Raw genomic sequence first — 20,445 nt, forward strand, 5'->3', positions numbered from 1 at the left:
AAGTTCCGACGAAACGTGGAACCTCCTGCTATTAATTGGGGATGGTAACGGGCGCGCGCGCGCGCGCGTGAGAGAGAGAGAGAGTACGTGCGAGGGGTGAGAGGGAGAGTAACGCCGAGGACGAAGAAGATGGGAGAGAGCAGACTGGAGGTCGACGAGGGTGATTAATTTGATTCAATTACAAACTGAAGCAGATCCGGGGCATCGATTTTATTGCTATCAGCCCCTTTATCTGATTTTCTCACCCCGTGAGTTCAATGTGGAAGAGAGAGAAAGAAAGAGAGAGAGAGGGAGAGAGAGAGAAAGAGAGAGAAAGAGAAAAAAGAGGCGATGAGATTTCACATAGCTCGAATAACTTTTATATTTCCACTTGGATTTTCCTCTCGATCTTTGTCTATTTTCTTTTCTTTTTTCTATTTCTTTTTTTTTCTTTTTTCTTTTTTTTATTGGTCCAGTATAATAGTTCGAATTAGCTTGCAAAAGGTGTAATCGAATCCCGAGGAAAATTTTCGGAAGGCTTCATCCGAAACGAACGTCGTTTAATGCGAAATCATTGCCATCGAGAGTCTTTTTCCGATTGGATCGATTTTGATATCGTTTTCATTTTAAGGACGAACGAATCTCGTAACTCGCTCGCTCGTTAATGTTCTCGTGACATGCTGCATCGAATATTTTTACTTAATTTGGTTTTCTTTTTATGCATTTCTCTCTTTTCACTTTTACAACGTTAATCATAATCGAATTCGACGGTCGCACGTTGTTTACATCCCAGCGTTAATTATGACATTTACATATAGATAGGAATACGATGGTTTGACGTGAATTTATTAAGTTCTTTTTTCCTCTTTCTTTTTCATTTTTTCGGTTCCTATGTTTTTTTTTTTAATGGAAAATATATAACAATAACAATAATAGTAATAATAATAATAATAATAATAATAATAATAATAATAATAATAATAATAATAATAACAACAATAAAAATAATAACTGTTGGGATTTGACCTGCCGGATAATCTCACGGATTACAGCGATGCAAATCGAATATCTCGGCTTGATAATAAAGTAATTAAAAGTGAAAACGCTTGATTATTTTTCGTGTTAAGCAGCTTTCGAAACTTTATTGAAGTGGTTTTGTTGATTTGGGTTGAAAAGACCACTCGTAAATACGCACCGTGCATTGAAATCGTATCAGGCTCGTATCGATGGTATTTCTTTTACTTTTTTTTTTGGTTATATACGTTTTCCATGATTTTTTAAAGAATCGACGAAATGATGATTAGAAATAAGTAGTCGTTATTTTTTTTCAATCTTTCCATTTATCATAATTTTCGTTCACCATAATTGTTGTCAATTAATAACGTGTACAGAAATTAATGATCTATTTCGATGAAATCGGAGCAAATTACAAAAAAGAAGAACTGATATTATTTTATATTTATTAGTCATCAATTATGATAAAAGAAACAAAATAGATTTATAAATTTTAAATCAAAACTATTATCAACATGCGCTCCGTCTGTAATTTGGCAAATTTCAAATCTATAGCGTTTCCAAATATATTTTAAAGTTATTTCGATGTTGTCGTTCTTTTTTGTAGTTTCTTAATTCGAATATTGATTAATTCATACGTCACTTATAATACATTATAACGTCGCTGTAATTGTAACAATTTATATTGTAGTTGAAGGATAGATTAGGATTTCGGAACATGAATAAATCTATTTATCTATAAAAGTAAGTGTGTGCAAGAAAGATAGAGAATATTCAATAGCGATAAGAGAAAGGCATAGGACACAATGTTGAACGTTCATATTTCGCACGCATATATTTGTGTTTCTACGCACGCGGAATATCCGTAGATGGTATATATAGTACATACGTCCGTTACGTAGCTACTTACGGTAGATTCGGTGATACATGGAGGTCGCACCTAAATTTCCCATGGGAGTCATGCGTCTCTCCGCTCTCTCGGCAACCTTCTCTCTCTCTCTCTCTCTCTCTCTCTCTCTTATGCTTTCGTGCTTTCCCTAACGGTTTCCTCGCTTCCTCACGATCTTTCTTCTTCGTTGTTGCTTCTCTTAACATTTCTCCTAGTTCGTTCTATTTCTCTCTCTCTCTGTCTGTCTCTCTTTTTATTTTTTTATTTCTTTATAAAGGTATACTGTATAAGATTTCCTCGAGTATGTTTGTTTACAATTAACTTTACGAATGTATGTGTACGTATACACGTTCTACAATTAACTCTGAACAAGTCTACAAGTACTGCCTCAATATTACTACCATGTAGCTATGTACTTTCATTCGTTCGAATGGATTGAATTCGTTGACTCATATTCCTCGATTTCCACATGGGAATATTCTTGAATTGCCAGCAGAACATGATCGCTCTCGAATAGTTTGGTTTTTCCTCAAATTTCGTAGAAATAAAGTTGAGAAATATTTTTTTTTTATCTCATTTATATTCTAACTTCTCATTGTTCCAGCGTGTTCTCTTTCTCTTTCTCTCTCTCTCTCTCTCTCATTTTTTTCCTTTTTTATTTTCGACGGATGAACGATTTGAATCGAGGTACATACATATGTATGTATGTATATACGTACGTATATAAAAGGTCGAAAACGATGGGGTCCGAAAATCGTTGAGGATTTTAGGAAGCTTCGTATTTTTTTGCTGTCGGTTTTTATGAATTTTCTATCTCACGTTTCCTACCTTTCACTTATTACGGCATATACACTATATTTTCTCTTTTGAAGGTTGTCAAGCATGAAAATCCAGAGAAGTAATATCTAAGAAGGAAAGGAAGGAGCTAGGAAAAGCTAGCCCCAACTTCTTCGTCCTGTCTAGTATATCCTCCAAAATAGTTTTGTATTTAACGAGTTTCACAGCACTTGCTTGTAATGCGCTCCTCAGCACTCTCTGTTCCATTGTAAGTAGCTTTCCTTAAGGCGACTCGAGGAAATATATCCTCTAATGCCTCATAGGATATTTTGATATCTTGTATAATAGATATAGAATAAATAAATGTCTTTAAATCGTGTGACATTTAACCGATTACTTTTTATTACAGTTTTAATAATATTTTTCGAAGATTCGTATTCTCTTAGGATATCAACAGTGTCCTTTCAGTTTTTTTCAATCTCTACTATCTCCTTTCTTAAGATACACGTAAAAGAATTGCTATTTTTTTTTCTTTTTTTTCTCTCTTCTTTGTAAGCAGATCCAAACGATGATACATTTTTACGTGGAGTTGCTTCTCAAAGGGGATTAAAACTTGTGGGATTAAAAAGGTAGAAGAGAAAGAGAAGGGAAATGCGAAACTCGTGTTGCGATGGAAAAAAATGAGTATGCGAGAAGGTGCATCGGAAAGTGTTGCAACATTTAGGATTATTCTATAGGGAAAAGATTGTCTTTTTCGAATACTCGATATTCCACTTTTTTCCGTTCTTTTTTTTCGCGCGACATCCATAAAAGTAATGAATATTTCTGTGTACTCTGACTCTCTTCGTGAAGCTAATGAATTTTTATAGACTTTCCATCGGATGCTAACATATTCGTATCTTCGATGGGATCGACAAATAAAGAAGATTTTTCTTATCATCTTCGTGCATGATAATAATAAATTTTATTATTAAATCACAATTATTGTTTTTTGGTAAAAAACTAAGGAAACGAATAAAATCATATTCGATGTTACGTATATAGCATAAATAATAAATAAAAATTAAAAAAAAAATTTTGTAAGAAATTTCATTAATTATGTACGGATTGTTTTTTCCTTTAAATTTGAAACAAATTTTCTGGTATGTAATTTATTAAGAACGATATGCGATGCTGAACTCGTAATAAATTAGAAGAATTAATAAATTAGAAAGACATAAATTAGAAAAATTATAATTTCTTTTTAATTCACAATATTAAATATTGTCCGTTTGATATAAACGCGAACAAAATCGTAAGACTTGGAGAATCTATTTTATTCTCTTTCTATCTATTTCATTCGAACGAATCAATTTTAATCTTCTCGGTCATGATCTTCATTCATTCGTTTATTAATCAGTCATGTTTATCTTATCGTATCGATACATATTTTTGCATCATATTCTATCGTATTAAAACATATAAAACGATGTATTTTTGAAATTATTTATCTTTCAAAAAATTCCTCCATAGTTTGTCAATGAAATATTTTTTTACGCTCTTATGATACGCAAGAAAGATCTTCTTAAGTACACGAATGTGTTGCTTATCAAAAAAGATATATAAAACATTTACAGATAAATGACAAGCGTATTTACCGACGGAATGCGTAATACGTTTTCTTGTAAACGAGATATTCATATAAATAATTACATACTGATATAAACGGCGTTTTTCATGATATAATACTTTCAATTAATTTTCCAATACGAAAAGAATTTCTTGCAGTAGTTGTTAAAAACAATTTTATAAAATCTCAAACATACAAATGTTATTATCAATTTGTTAAAAAGATAAAAAATGTAGGAAGATAGGTACGTTAATTCTGGTGCTTTCATAGATGCTTTCGAAAGATCGCATTTTGCGTTTAAGATAGGCTCCAACAAGAACGGTGATATCCATTCGCCTTGGCGAGAAAGCTTGGCGCGTATTAACGTCGTCCTACGAAGGAAGTATACTTACCAGAGAAGCGCATTAGCTTCGTTCGTTTACGTACCTACTCGCCATCGCGAGTTTAATGCGTACGTGTATACTACGTATGTAGTAGGTACAGGTATGTCTTCTTCTTATTCGCTCCTAAGAGAGAAAACGCCACTCGGCCCTTCTAACGGTGCTCTTGCGTCGTTTTACGCGGCTCTTCTCTTTCGAAACACACGAGCATAATCATGCGTCGTTGCGAGAAATATATGTCTTGAGTGGTCCGTGTGCTACTAAGAATAAGAATATATATATATATATATATATATATATATATATATATATATATAGAGAGAGAGAGAGAGAGAGACAAAGAATGAGAAGGAAGACCTGCGAAGGGCTGTTTTCATATATAGACAAGCAAAGAGATGACAGAGGGTGAAAAGGGGTGGAACGGAGGGGGTGTACGAAGAGAGTCGGGCTAAAAGGTACGAAGAAGGAGTGCTTTGGTCGTAACGTCGAATAGAACAGGAACATAAAACGTTGGGTAGGAGGGTGCTGCTAGGAGCGTGTTGGTCTCCTGCAATTTCCTCAGGATCAACAAACTCAGCCCCGTCGGCTTATTAACTTTTATGAGGGGCGATCGTCGAGAGGTAAAAAAGTTGCGAGACTATGGCGTACTTTTTCTTTCTCTCTTTCTCTCTTTTTCTTTTTTTTCTATTTCGTTCGCTAGCTTTTACTCTTTTTCCAAGAGATGCGAGTCTCCAAAATTGTCCGAGGGATTCTTCTTCGAGTCGGACAAGTTCGAAGCTTTTCCACTCATAAAATCACGATATGGCTCTATAATTTTTATGAAGTTCCCGTTTTAGGGAACTACCCTTTTGGTGATATTCCTGTTTTTATAATGTCTCCGTGAAAATTTTGTAATGTTTTTTTTTAGTATTGTTGTTGCGAGTGATTGTATCGAGTTCAAAGTTATCTTTATTTTTATTTATTTTTTGTTTTCATTCGAACGCGAATCCGCACAAATTTTTTGCCGAAGAAAAACATTTTATCGACATTTTTTTCGTTTACTCGAATCCAATGGGCCAGGTGTGCTTCGCTAATTGCATCAACGTAAATGATACCGGATGAAAGAATATTTTTGCAGCTCTGCTACGTACATATATCTATATTGTTGATAACGTCGTGCGATTAATCAATTGTAAGCGAATATCGTTTTAAAGAGAAAATTTATTTCTAATTGCTTCATGTTGTACCGTCGTATAATACAAATTGTCTCTCTCTCATTTTACTGTTTTCTCGCTTGAGGCGGAAATTCATCAGATCGAATCACTTCAAAAGAAAAAACAATTGAGGTTCAGCTCGAGTATCCTTGCTAATTTGCAATGGACGTTACCGTCGGGTGTTCATTTTTTGCGATATTAAATGCAAACGAGCAATTAGCAAATTTTGAAAAAAAATTCAAACGCGAAAAGTATCGAATGTTTGATGAAATTCAAAACGATTTCAGTGTGATGATTTGACGATTACTTTTATCCTCCTTTAAAAGGATCTATCTCTTTTCAAATACGAAAATTTATTCTCGATTATTTCCCGACAGAAATTCACGGCTCGTACTAAACTTGACTTGCATTTTAAAAAAAGAAAAAGAAAGAAGAAAAGAGAAATAAACGCGTGGGACATGGACAGGAATAATTAAATGTAATGCTTTTAATAGGAACAGCGTGTGCTCTTAAACGACGAAAGCATAATTTCGTAAAAAGCGTAGACTCGTCATAAAACAAAGAGAGAGAGAGAGAAGGGGGTGGGGAAGAGAAAAGCGGATGAAACGTGATGCAGGTAAAGAACGTAAGAAATTATGGAAGTCTGATAATAAGATTGCAAATGTTCATGCAAATGCATATTTTTATCGGAAAGTGATAATAATATGAAATCTATAGTTGCCTCAAAAAGTAAGCTAACGATTGGCATATGCAGGTAAATGAATATGTTTAATAATAATGAAATATGTTTTAGTAACATATTTTTTTATTTATATACTTTTGTTCATATAAGTAATATATGTAATATGTGTTTTTTTTTTATATAAATAATAAAATAATAAACTATCTAAATAATTATATAATACTATATAAATAAGAGGAAAACAATAACTTAATTTTTTATTAATAAATAAACAACAATAAATGAAAAATGTATATTTTATACATTATGTAACAGCACCAGAAAGTAAGTTAACGTTTTAAAAATAATATTATAAAAATGTTAAATATTATTTATTTTAGTTTAACGTGCATTTTTCTTATATAGCTTTAAGGCGATTTGTTTCGGACCATTTTCTTGTTGACATGTGAAATTCTTTTGAAAATCCATTTTTTTTCGCAGAATCGAATAAATTTTCTTTTAATATATCGATATATCTAATTGTTGTTAATCTGTCATTAATAAATACTAAATTTTCTAAATCTCAAGTATTGAAGCATCCTCAGATCATTATAGAAGTATCCTTATGTTTCGCGGTCATGTTTACATTGCCTTTTTAAATATCTTTTCCTATTTTTCTTCGAACATAATAACTTTTATTATTATTCAAGATTTCCAATTTTGATTTGTTGTCTATATAATACTTTCTCAAAAAACCATCGGTTTATTTAAATATTCATACGCAAATTGTAACCGTTTCACAACATTAATTTTTGATATTATGCTTTCTTATAATGTACGCACCCGTAATATTCTGCATCGGCAATTCTTTGCTGAATTTCTATTATGTAGTTGAATAAGTAAATTTAAATTGCTTTTTATTTCGTTTACTGTCACTAATGGATCCTTTTTTATTTTTCGAATTATTAAATTATTCTGACGACGTGTTGTTTTCCGCTTTCGTCTAATTTTTAGTTTCGTTTTGGTATGTCCAGTCTTTTCAGTTGTGTCACAAATCTTTTTAAGGCCTACCTTTGATAAATTATACCGTTCTGCAATTATTAATAAAGGATAATCAGTCTTTCTTTATTCAAATATTTTTCATTTCTCTTCTACAAATCGTTCTCCTTCTCTTGTCATTTTCTATAGGAATAATATTATTTTGTTTATTTATCAAGCATTTGTATATTAGAAGTTATATTTTTTTAAGTTACAATTGTTGAATAGCTTAAAAATTAATTAATAATTATTTATTGAAAGAAAAATACAATTTATATCATTAACTTATTTACTGTTATATAAATACGTAATGATGAATGTAAACTTAATAGTATTTTGTTAAAAATGCGATTAAAATAGAGAACGATCATTCTTACTAACGCACTTGTGTTTGAAAAGAAAAATATATTCAGCTGACGTAGCAGTAAGACATTCATCTATTTGTTTATATTCAAATCGATAACGACTTAATCTTCTTATCGAGACACCCGTAGATAAAAATTTGTTTAGTTTTTAGGAAGTTTCAGATATGTATTATTTATATTATATATATTGTACATATTTTTTTAAATATGCAAAATTATTTTGCATAATTCATTTACGCTTGTCATATTTATTTTTAAATTCTATATTTACTGCATTTTCAATTTTGCAATTTACCGCAAGCAGAATCAAAATTTCGGGAATTTACTCAGACTCATAACATTCTATAACATACACAACCATTATATACAGTACCAAGTAATTCTCCGTGAAATGACAACAAATACAGCTCTGGTGTTCTTGAGTTTACAAGCCTGCGATAATGCTACAATATATGTATATACTTTAGTACAATTCGAAACAGCGAATTGTATAACATTAATATATGTAGTATGACATTTAAATATATTTCATTTGTATTTTTATATTGATAACATTTATTTCAACATGAACAGTTCGTACAAAATTTAGTATTCATAAAAACCTGTTTTTTATTAAATGTTACCAAATAATATGAAAACGTTAGAGATAAGTGTAACGATGTTAATCAATTTGATTTAATTATTACATGATTTTTAATGAAAAAAATTTGAATCTATAAATTTTGGAAAGATAATTATATCGAAATGCAGTTTTGAAGATTCTGGATATAATATATATTTGAAATTCTGGATATAAAACTATATTACAAATCGCAAAAATTTTGAAAAGCGAAATTGTTAAAGAACCAGTGTAAAATTAAAGGTTTCTTTACTGAATTAAATTCAAATATTCTCCGATCACGTCGTATAGATAATGTTGAACGATCATTCTTTCTATGGAAATTGATCTTATCTGATAAACGTTATCAATTATCTATAACTAATATAAAAAGAATGCTTGTAGTTTAATGTGATTTAAATTATAATTATAATAATAATATAATTATTGTACGTTTTCAATATACTTATAATATTTCACTTCTTTTTGCATACATATATTGTTATACATATGCATACGTTCATATATTATATTTTCATATTTCAATATGTGATTTGCATATTTCAACATATTTTAAGTGCATAAACATTCCCACATTTATCTGATGATATTGTCAAAAAGGGAGAAGAAAAAGGATTAGCAAGGAAAAAAAAAGAAATAAACGGATGCAAAATTCCATCGAAAAAGTTTGATTTCGTGAAACTTTCGTCGGCTACAGTTGGCTATGTGAATTTCACAGATATTTACGTGCAAATATCGCATTCGTTTTTCCCTCGGTACGATGAAGTTTCTTTCTTAGCGTTTGCACATAAATCTCTCGTGAAGATTTTTGCGGCCATGGCAAAAGGGAAGTATATCTTCATTTTCCATCGTCGAGTTTCGCCAGAGGCTCTTCGGTCCTTTGGGCTTCTTCCTTCCAACTAATTCGTAGGCGATCTTTCTACGTGAACGTTGCATTCTAGCACCGATTCATGAATTAAACAACGTGAGCTAGCTCCACATCCACAGGCTGTTTTGTTTGCGGTAACGTATGCGAGGAAACACGTTAAAGATGTGTGAGTGAACGCTGGTACTTCCCCTTTCTCTTACTCATGGGAAATTCGAGAGAGAAAAAGAAAGAGAGAGAGAGAGAGAGAGAGAGAGAAAGGGAAAACAAATTAGAAAATAATGGAGTCCAAGAAATTATCTACGACCGATCGGCAATTGGTCCATTCGAGAATCAGCAATTTTTTTCTTTTTAGATCGTCTAAGCCACCCTTCGAGGCACCCTTCCTAAACGAAAGGTTCCCAAGTACGAAAGTTCACGAAGGTAACACTTGAAGGAATCTCGCTTTTATTTGTCCTCTCATCGACTTTCCAGAAGCTTTTTTTTTAGACGCATAATTGCGTTGCTGCGTGTTTTTCTTCGCTGAACGTAAACTTGTTTTCTAGATTTTTTTTCTCCTCTTTCCTTTCTTTTTTTTTTGGAAAACAATACGATACTAATTTGCGAAAAAAGAAAAAATCATGTTGAAATGTAGCATACACCTAAATATTGTTTCGTTCTTGGCAGGTTGAATGCGTCTTTAAAACGTTTTCTTCATTTTATCGTTTATTTTACTTTCTTACATTTAACGAACACTTAGCATAATTGCTTCGCATGATCGAAAATGTTCGATTAATTCGTTTTACTTGTTTTATTGATCTTTTTAGATGATTTGCACATTGTATTGCACCTCTCTCTTTCTCTCTCTCTCTCTCTCTCTCTCTCTCTCTCTCTCTCTCTCTCTCTCTCTCTTTAAAGAGCCACTTTGCTAGTTTAGACGTTTAACGAGGTGATCATGGCAACTCATTTGTTTGAAACTTTCTGAGAATACGTAATCTACATGCAAGAATTTCATACATGTAAATATTAATAGCATTCGTTTATTTTAATTTCACTTTACACGAGTACGATATAATTGTGATCGTTAAATAGGTTCTAAGTATAATAATATTTCATATGATGTTTCATATAATATTTCCTTTTATACGAGTACATAATCATAAGTGTTAAATAGGTCTTTCGAAAAGGGATTTTAGTAAATCTAGTAAGAGAATGATAAAATAGAAAGGAGAGTCTGTTTCTAAAGCGATTACTCTCTAATGGTAGCGCAGGATGACATTGTGGTTTATCTCTTGATGTTTCTATATCGACGAGAACGACGTAAAGAAGCAGCTTGAAGAGGAAGAGAAGGAAAAGTTCAGATTAGGAGCTTTACCTCGGAGTCCTTCGTCAAGGACGATCGTGCTCGTTTAGCCGCTTAGCCTCGATCTTCCAGGCTTTACAATTAAGCTCCCGCGTTTGCCGGTGACGTACATCGTGAGGGAAAGCTTCTTCGTAATTATGTTACGTCATTAAGGACATTGTTAACCCTTGGGAATATTCGAGAACGTTGGAATCGTCGTCTCTGCGGTTACTGCTCCTCTGCCTGCTAAGAAATACAATCATGTCCAATACTCGATTTCATTTCAATACGAAGCAAATAGCTTTCGCTTAATTATATTTTCTCACTGGATATTATTCGGTTAATGAGATGAAAGGAAGAATGAGTAAAAGGGAGACCGAGAAAAAGATTTTCAAATGCCTGATCCGTGAAGATTTCTCGAGACCTACTATTTTTTATTGTTGTACGAAACGCTCGTCTTTGAGAATTCATTGAGTGTTTATTTAATAGATTTCGTAGACAAAATTAAAGATCCTTAGTCATTGCTTATTTGTGTTTCAGACATTCCTTATGAATATTCAGTTTTCCGGTATTTCCTAAACAAGAGAAAAACTCAAAAGGTAAACTCGTAGGTTAAATATTTGTCTTAAGTTTATCTTTGAAATATTTATGTTATAATGGTAACTTTGTACAGTCACATCGTCTTTAAATATAATCTAGTCGAATAATACGGATACATCTCGAATCAATCAAATATTCCCTTCCTTTCACTTTTCTTCATTTTTTTTCTTCTCCCTTTATTTTTATCTTTCCCTTTTTCCCTAATTTTTCTAACCGGTTTGCCGGCTGATTAGTCGCTTCGGAGAACTCTAAAAGTAGCGATCCACTTGAGAGTTTTTTGCGATAATTACTCTCGAAAGTACTCTCATATTTTGTACCCATTTAAGAACAATTTCAAGAATTTTTATTCTCAGATAATCACGTTCGCCGAGAGTTTACTATTACCAAGAACGCTTAATACTGTGTTCTTTTGAGATTCGTCCATGTCCATCTAAATAAGTATTATATTTACGTTCGTTTGTTTTGTTGCTCGATTTTGGATAAGAGCCAGATAACCTTTACATTCCTTTGTTCAAAATATTTTTACTTCATGTATTGTTATTAATTTGAAGGTCTTCTACAATTTTATCTTTCTACGTATTTTCGTATTTGTCATTCCTCGATAATTATTATCGTAAATGTTATTTTCGCTAACAAGAAATATATTATCGAGGTTTAATTTACGATAATTTAATTCTCAAGTGGACTTAAACACAAATAAGCCTCTTCAAAACACAATAGTTTTATTTTACGAATTTCATGTTCTTAGAATTTTCAAAAAAAGCATCATGCTGTATAAGATAATAATCCAGTTTAACGTCGTCGTAAGTTTATATGAAAATTTCTAAATTACTTATTCGCTTTAATATTAGTTTTCTTCTCACTGAACATCAAAATCGTTCGTTCACTTTCAGACTATCCAGTCACTCGCGAAGTTTTGCATCAAGGAAGCGTAATTTTCATCTTAATGAGAGTTCGTTTCGTGTTCGAGATTTAACTTGAAGCTCTTCTTCATGGTTTTCGAGTCCGATTTGCGGCGTACGCACTACTGATCGATTACGAGCCGCTTGTGAAATGAGAAATATACCCGAGGCCTCCTTTAGCGTGAAAAAGATTTCATTGAAATCAGCTTCGTTCATGTTTCTATCGTTCGTAGCGTAGCGAAATTCAAGTAGCGTAGCGAGAAGGATGGAGAGAGAGAAAGAAAGAATGAGAAAGAGAGGGAGGGAGAGAGAGAGAGAGAGAGAGAGACAAACGGAGACAGAATGAGTGAGATAAACAGATCAACGGCCGAGAATAACCAATCTAGTTTGCGCCAATTCGAGAAGAGGAGGAACGAACAAATTGCCAGGTACGTATAATAAAGGGGCATACGTTTTTCAATTTATTTATTTTTTGTTTTTCTTTCTTTTCTTTAATTTTTTGATAATACTCTTACCTTATCGTTGTAAGTGACATTATCTTAGAAACTATTCTTTTAACGATTTTTCGTATTTGTTCTCAGATTAACAATATAAAAAAAAGATACGTGTACGGGAACACAGTTAATTAGACGTAGTTTGATCGATTAGATTTCGTAATTAAAGTTAAACGTAACCAAGCACTCTCAAGAAATTGATAAACGTATAATATCGAATAGAATTTATCTCGTAATATCAGCGAAACTGTGATTGATTAAATAGATGTGAATGGTCTCTTAGAATTTCATCTTGCGAATAATAGTTATACAATACTGTGTATCTATATACTATCTGGTAGAGGTTGGAAAGATCTCAGTACGGGGTCGAATGTATCTGCGGACGGTTCGCTTAAGAGTTCTACGAAAATGTATTTACGTTGGACTAATTTGTGTTTTTACGTTTTCATTGTGTCCTGTTTCATTTGCTTCGAGGTGAAAAGTGAGTTTAATGTTAAATCGCCTGACAGGAAGTTAAAGATTCTCGGGATATTCCCACATCCCGGAAAAAGTCATTTCTTCGTTATTCAACCTATATTAGAAGAATTAGCCAGACGTGGACATGAACTAACAGTGATCTCATATTTTCCAAGAACGAACAGTAGCAAGGCAAGGGAACCATTACCTAATTACAAGGAGATCAGTCTGGTCGATGAGAATTATATAGTTAACGAGGATTCGATCGATCTAAGCAAAATACGTCACTTACCGATCATTACTTTATTAATGGAATTAAATCATCTTAAAAATCGTGGTCAAATTAGTTGTGACAATGGGCTGAGCAATCCAAAGATTCTCGAACTTCTTCGTTCAAACCAGAAATTCGACTTAATTTTCATAGAGAACTTCAACACCGATTGTTTCTTGAGTATAGTACATAAGTATAAGGTGCCTTTCGTGGGAATAACAACTTGTCAGATCATGTCCTGGACGAATAATCATATTGGAAATCCCGATGACGAAGCTAACATACCTTCTGTATTCGGACAGAGAAAAAAACCAATGAGCTTCTTCGATAGAACTGCAAATTTCTTATGGATCCATATACAAAATATTTTATTTGATTTCTGGTACCACTGGTATCATCGTATCTCAGCCGAAAAACTTTTTGGATCCGATTTGCCAAGATTCAAAGATATTGCCAAAGAGCAATCGATTTTATTGGCGAACACGCATTGGTCTCTCCATGGTTCCAGACCATTACTTCCAAACGTCATTGAAATTGGTGGTGTTCATCTGCCGTCTTCAACGAAGCCACTACCACAAGACATTGCTAAGTTTCTCGATGAAGCGAAGGAAGGTGTATTGTACTTTTGCCTTGGATCCATGATCAAAACATCATCGATGCCACCGGCCAAACTTCAGGCTATTATCAAGGTCCTCGGTTCTATACCAAGAAAAGTAATCTGGAAATGGGAAACTGATGATTTCCTTGACAAACCTGACAACGTTTTCATCAGCAAATGGTTACCACAATTCGACATATTAAGTAAGTAGAAAACAAATCGATCAATTCGATCAATCTAGAATTAGACAGAGCGAATCGAGTTTTCGTTGTCGTTTATTTTGTTTTCTAAAACTAACTGACCTTACTATTTTTCATTTCTTCTTGCTGATAACGATGGTGTAATCGTATTGCATATTTCCTTGTGTACTTTGTAATTGAGATTCATCTGTTGATCAACAAGATTGATTTCCCGTACGAAATGAGTATTTATGTGTATCGTATGTGTACTGTATATGCATTTAGTAAGTAAACATTCGTATATTATATATCTATAATAGCTACATAGAGAGAGAGAGATGAGGAAAGTAACACAGATATACTATACGCATACAAAATAGTGTGTGTATATATATATATATATTATATATACACACTGTAATATACGTATTCTCTGAACATATAATGTATATATAATACGTATATATCATATAATACGCATACAACGTACATATAATACTCATATATCATAAGTAAGCTTTACGATTAGATTAGATAATTAAAGATTAGATTAACAGATGCTCAATATCTGATAATTTAATCTTTTTAATGTTTTTTGGACATATATAATAACACAAAAGATAAAGAATCAAACCATTTTTCTCATTGATATTTCCGACGGAAAATTAATGATCCTTAGACATCGTGAACAATCGTTCCCGTCAATTTTTCATTTCGGTGTAAGTACGCAGGTAAAAAGATTTTTCGAATGGCTTTGACGTAGAGACGATCAATGGAAGTTCTCCTGTAGGACATCGTATGGTTCAATATCTTCGTAACGGTGATATTACGTATCACGTTCAACTATAAATTTCCTTCTTGAAATATTGAGTACAAAGAAATCGTGGTCGTGTTAAACGAAATCAATTAATTAACGTTTGGATAGTTTCGCGTCATTTACTGGACATTTACGACCTATGTTCCTTTGATCTCTAAATTAATTTTATTGAAAAAGAAAATAAGGTATTGCAATTTCGAGAAGTAATTATTTCAAGTAAGCCTATCCAATCAATTTTGGAGTCTAACAGGGACGTGTGCTTGGATATGTCTTGTATCTTATTTATACTCTAGATATATCAATTTCTATAAAAGTAACTACAGATGATAAGGTAATTTTTGCCTCTCACGATGATGAGCTATTAAAAAAAGCTATAAAATTATTATTATTATTGATTTAAATCTATTAAAATTTGCAAAAGTATCTAAATAATAGTTACGTGACCTGCAAATTGAAATAAATGAAAATAAACTAAACCACATGCGACTTTCATCTTATGAAAAAATTCATGTCCAAAAATTAAACGATATAGTAATTCCACGAAAGAACTCACTATCATGATTTTAGATAGAAGATCAATATGGGAAAAATGTGTACAGACGAAATCTCGGCTTTAAATAAAAGCTAAAAAATAAAAGCCAAGACATGGCTGAGAAGACATTTTAAAATGAAAAAGTCGAATTACTGACTGTGAGTTATGGTCTGTAATTCGAATACAGAAATTTTAAATAGATCTCAAGATTTGAAATCGAAAATTCTTTGTAATATATATAATGTCCCATAATACGTTTCCTATAACATAATACATAACGATTTGGGAATACTCATAATTAAACAAGAGATATCAAACTACAGCAATCGCCATATATGACAGTTATCAGAGCATGAAAATCCATTAGCTTTAGATTTGCCTTATATATACTCATATTAGTATGAATATACAAATGAAAAAAATATTCCTTAAATTTGATAAACAGATTTAATAATTAATATAATAATAACTTACAACTGTTGATCATATACTTATGTATTATATGTAGATACAAATTCAATTATCTAATGTAACCATTATACTAAATTATTTCACATACTACGATATAATTACAACATATTTATTTATAATTCCCTCCACAGAGAATTATTTAAAGTTAATAAAAAAGAAAGAAAAAAGAAAAGAAGGTGTTTATAAATTTAAAGTTGTAAAATTCTTTTTTCACTAGTTAAGAGAACAATTAAATTTATTGAGTGGATATGAAGTCAATAATTATTTTTATAATAAATTGTATAATTATTTTTACAATTATTTTTTTATAAATTTAATATAACAATAATTGCACGACAAACTATTCAGAACGATAGGGTATAAGAATGTGTGTGAAAAAAATTGAGTATTTGTTATTATAATAAACTATCGATTATTACGATTAACTCTTTAAATTGTAAAAAGAAAAACTGATTGTTCACAACTATAAAAATAATTATGTAAATAATCGATATATTTTTAATCAATATTTACAAATCGAAATAATTCCAAGCTAATTTCAGAAAACATTATATCTTTTGATCTTTTATTTAATTAGATATTTATTAGCATTTTTCTCATACAATTATGTAAGTCATGCTTCATAAGAAAAGCAACGTTAAGATATCAAACATCGACATTACGACAGTATAGAATTTCACCTTGGACATTCGTATGCTCTTATGTTGTGTCTTAAATTAGACACGTTATACGAACGTTTTAAAAATAAGCATCTCATCACAAGACTAATTACCGCAGAGAAGTTGTTGAATAGATTCGTATATAGCACAATTAGTGTATATGAAAACAAACAAATTTAATTTAAAATACCGCGAGTGTTCATGCATTCTCTTTATAAAAAAAAAAAAAAAAACACATTGGGAATGAATATATTTACATGAATGAATATCGAACAATCATTAATTTTTTAAATACAATTCATTAATTTTGATCTATTTTCTTTTAACTGTTAAGAATAATATTATATATCTGTTAGTTATAGTTTTAGGTAAATATATCTGTTAGTATAGTAATATCTGTTAGTTATAGTATAGGTAGATATAATTTTAGTTTAGATACATAATTAATAAAATTATTAAATTATATATCCATTAATATTAAAGTTATACTAACGAAAAAATAATGTTATTATAACTTTCGTTACGAAATTTAATGAAAAATTAAATTGTTGCACACATGTTACATTATACATTAACATTTTCATGAGTCACGTAAGTACACACATGTGGATGGCAACCCAGATGCTAATTTGAAACGCTTTTTGTTTTTCACTTTCAACACTTTGTCCATATATGTGTACGTTTCAGTATTTTCAACAATAATTAAATGTTTTTCCTATGTTTTAATAAAATTAGGGCCAACATTCCTGTTTCATTATTTGACTTAAACATTGTTAATAAAATCTATTTTTGTGTGTCTGCATGTGTGCACATAAACAAAATTGAAGAGAGAATTATTATAAACGTTAAATTAATAATAATAAACATTACAATATGTTTTACAATTTCAAGATTAAATACAATTAAGAGTCATCAAGACAGATTTCATTTGCCATGGAACCTTTCACGTACTCGTACGAGATCCTGTCTTGTCATCGATCGAGAGCACGTGTGCAACTCTTTGCGAACACGTGGTCGATACTTTCTTGGAATTATTGAGAGGAGAAGGAGGAGGAGGAGGAGGAGGAGAAAGAGAAGGATAGAAGAGGAACGAGGAAAGAGGAAAGGAAGAGGACAGACAGACTTTCGGCCTCTGACACTCGTTTCAATAACTTGAGACTTTTCGTGGATTCGAAATGCCGAATCTCTGAGATATCCTCTTCTCTCCTTTTCTCAGCATCTCTTCGATCTCGATCCACGAAACCCCACGTGAAAATCTGATCGAGGCTTTTTCACGACGGCTGACGGTTTTTATTGCCATACGACGCGTTCGATGATCGACGATCGCACCTGCCGTGCATGCATATCGACTTTTTCGTCTTCTTTCCTATCTCTCACATTCTCTCTTTCTTTCTGTCGCCTATTCTTCTTTGTCTTTGATCTTTCTTAGATATAATGCGTTAGATACAATACGTTTGAAAAATTATTACGTTCGATTTAAAATGTTTATTTTCTTTTATTCTCTTATTTGATCGATAAGATGAGTTTGTTTACATTAATTTTATTTTGATTATAAGATTGTTGATGAACAATCTTAATTTCGCGGCTCGGAAATTATTATTAAATAAGATCGATGATATATAAAACATATATCTTATAAATGGATTGACAATGCGTATGGAATAAATCTTGTTAAAATTTAATCGGATTGAAAATAATAGAAGCATTATAATTAATATATTATTAAGTTTAACATTTTATGTTCTTTTAAAGGTTTCTTTTGGATATGAAATAATTATTATTATTGATTCAAATTTGTTACTTTTAGATATGTGATTGAATAGTAAAATACTAGAGTATATGTGGCTGAATAGTAGCAACTAAATAATTTGATTATTGAAATATTAAAAAATTCTCTACGGGTATCTGTACGATAAAACTATGCGCGATAAACTTATGTAAAAAAACTTATTATGTAAAAGTCACATACTGCAAAGTTATATAAAGAGAAAAACTGCGGACAGAGATTAATTTTAAGAGAAATATATATAATAGAAGTATATTGGAAATAAAAAATAATCTTTACCCGATATTCTGGTTATCAAACAAAATTCATTATTTCTCGGAATAAATCTAATTTAGTTCTATCTTCGCCTTAATTATCCTCGTCATTTTTTTAATCTAACTGTTTTTTTATTCTTGAAATTAGATAATGTAGTCGACTTCAATACTTTGATTATAATATGTAATTATAAATTTATAGTTAATGATATGGATTCGCTGTTAGATCTCTCTTATCTTAGATTCTTGAGTTCCAGGTTTCGTAATATTGCGTTAGTTTAATAGGGAGTTAGAAAAGCGTTGTGAAACGTTGTACTTTTAAAAATCATTAGAACTCACTCGACAGTGGACTCATGAATAGGTAACGACTAGTAGATCGTATATATGGACACATGTATGTGTTTGTATTTTATCGAGTATATAATCGATTATGTAATCGTATCGGACAGGTCAGGCGTTTGGTACGATTCTCTCGAGATAATTATCGAAGTAATGTTTATCTTTGAGCTCTTAGGTTAATTGCTTTTCGAGCTTTCCAATTAGTTGACTTTGCTCTTTTGCCATCAGAGTAAAGCGATCCTTCCGACGTCGTCACTAACTTACGATCAAGTCAGCACGCTGAGGCTGATTAGTGTACGTTAAATTATTCAGAGGAGGAAGAATCATTGCGGGAGTCTTGGTCAGATTGATCGTGCCATTAGATATAGAAAGAGAGAGAGAGAGAGAGAGAGAGAGAGAGAGAGAGAAAGAAAAGAAACGTAAAATGTAATTTTAAAATCAATTTCTTCATGTTTTAGCCATCATATCAAGGGGTTATATTCTTTGATAATAATTCACCAGACATTATAATATGTGTTTAAAATACAATTTTCTTGGAAATATTTCATTACACGCCGATACGTTTTATATAAGTTCATAAATTGCTCTAGTGTTATTATTCAATATTTAAATTTTCCCTAGTCATGTTAGAATATATGCGCAGTATTAACCAATCGTCGACGACCACTAGACTCAAGGGAATATAGAATATGAGTACGTACGCACTCAACCGCGATGACCACGAAAACATGAGCGATCCAAAGATGACTCGTTTTTCTGTTTGTCTTGTTTTTTGTTTGTCCGTCGACCTGATCACCAGTGACTAGTCGAGAGTACTTACTAGTACTACATGTAGCCTTGATCGGCTTACAAGCTTCTGAAGTAAATGGTTTTATGCGTGGATCATAATTTAAATATTTTAGATCGCATATAAAATGACTAGGATGAAAAAAAGAATTAACTACTTGAACGTTTCATACTCATTGTTCCAATAATGTTCTGTAAATTAATATACTCATCTAATAATTTTCATAACATTTTAAAAATGTAAATGATATACAAAGATTTATTCATCATATTACATTTCGTTCTTATTAGTAAGTATACTTTTAGTCTTCTACATGTCACAAAAGAAAATTTTAAAATGTTTTAAATAAAGTTTTTAAAATCGAGTGTCGGCTCACTGTATCTAGAGTGACCCTTACATTATTTAACGTTTTAAATTTCTTGCCTTTTATGTTCAAAGGCTTAACGTCGATGTAAAGATATTGATAATGGTTATAACGTTATGCGCGCTAATGTCTAAGCACAAAGAGCTTGCTTCGTAAATTAGCTTCTATATACTTCGTTAATAACTTTTTATCTCACAGTAATGTATCGATTACCGTTCTTCAACAT

General features: G+C 31.5%; 1 protein-coding gene and 1 long non-coding RNA gene across 5 annotated transcripts in view; one reads left to right on the top strand and one right to left on the bottom strand.

Annotated features, from left to right (window-relative positions):
- Positions 1-10,392: 10,392 nt before the first annotated feature.
- Positions 10,393-12,738, bottom strand: LOC127064762 (uncharacterized). Of its 4 annotated transcripts, none has more exons than XR_007781830.1 (2): positions 11,139-12,738; positions 10,393-10,953 (listed from the first exon to the last, which is right to left on the bottom strand). It is a non-coding gene; the product is annotated as an uncharacterized LOC127064762 (long non-coding RNA). The 4 variants fall into 4 exon arrangements; XR_007781826.1 differs by having other exon boundaries at positions 10,393-10,956; XR_007781827.1 differs by having other exon boundaries at positions 11,037-12,738.
- A 241-nt stretch (positions 12,739-12,979) lies between these two features.
- The window catches only part of LOC127064740 (UDP-glycosyltransferase UGT5-like), a 43,665-nt gene continuing 36,199 nt past the window's right edge, over positions 12,980-20,445 (top strand). The window contains exon 1 of the mRNA XM_050996245.1: positions 12,980-14,234. Within this exon, the coding sequence (XP_050852202.1) occupies positions 13,115-14,234 (1,120 nt within the window). The 5' untranslated portion in view covers positions 12,980-13,114. The remainder of the gene's footprint in view (positions 14,235-20,445) is intronic.

Source organism: Vespula vulgaris, chromosome 1, assembly GCF_905475345.1.
Source record: "Vespula vulgaris chromosome 1, iyVesVulg1.1, whole genome shotgun sequence".
NCBI classification, from domain to species: domain Eukaryota; kingdom Metazoa; phylum Arthropoda; class Insecta; order Hymenoptera; family Vespidae; genus Vespula; species Vespula vulgaris.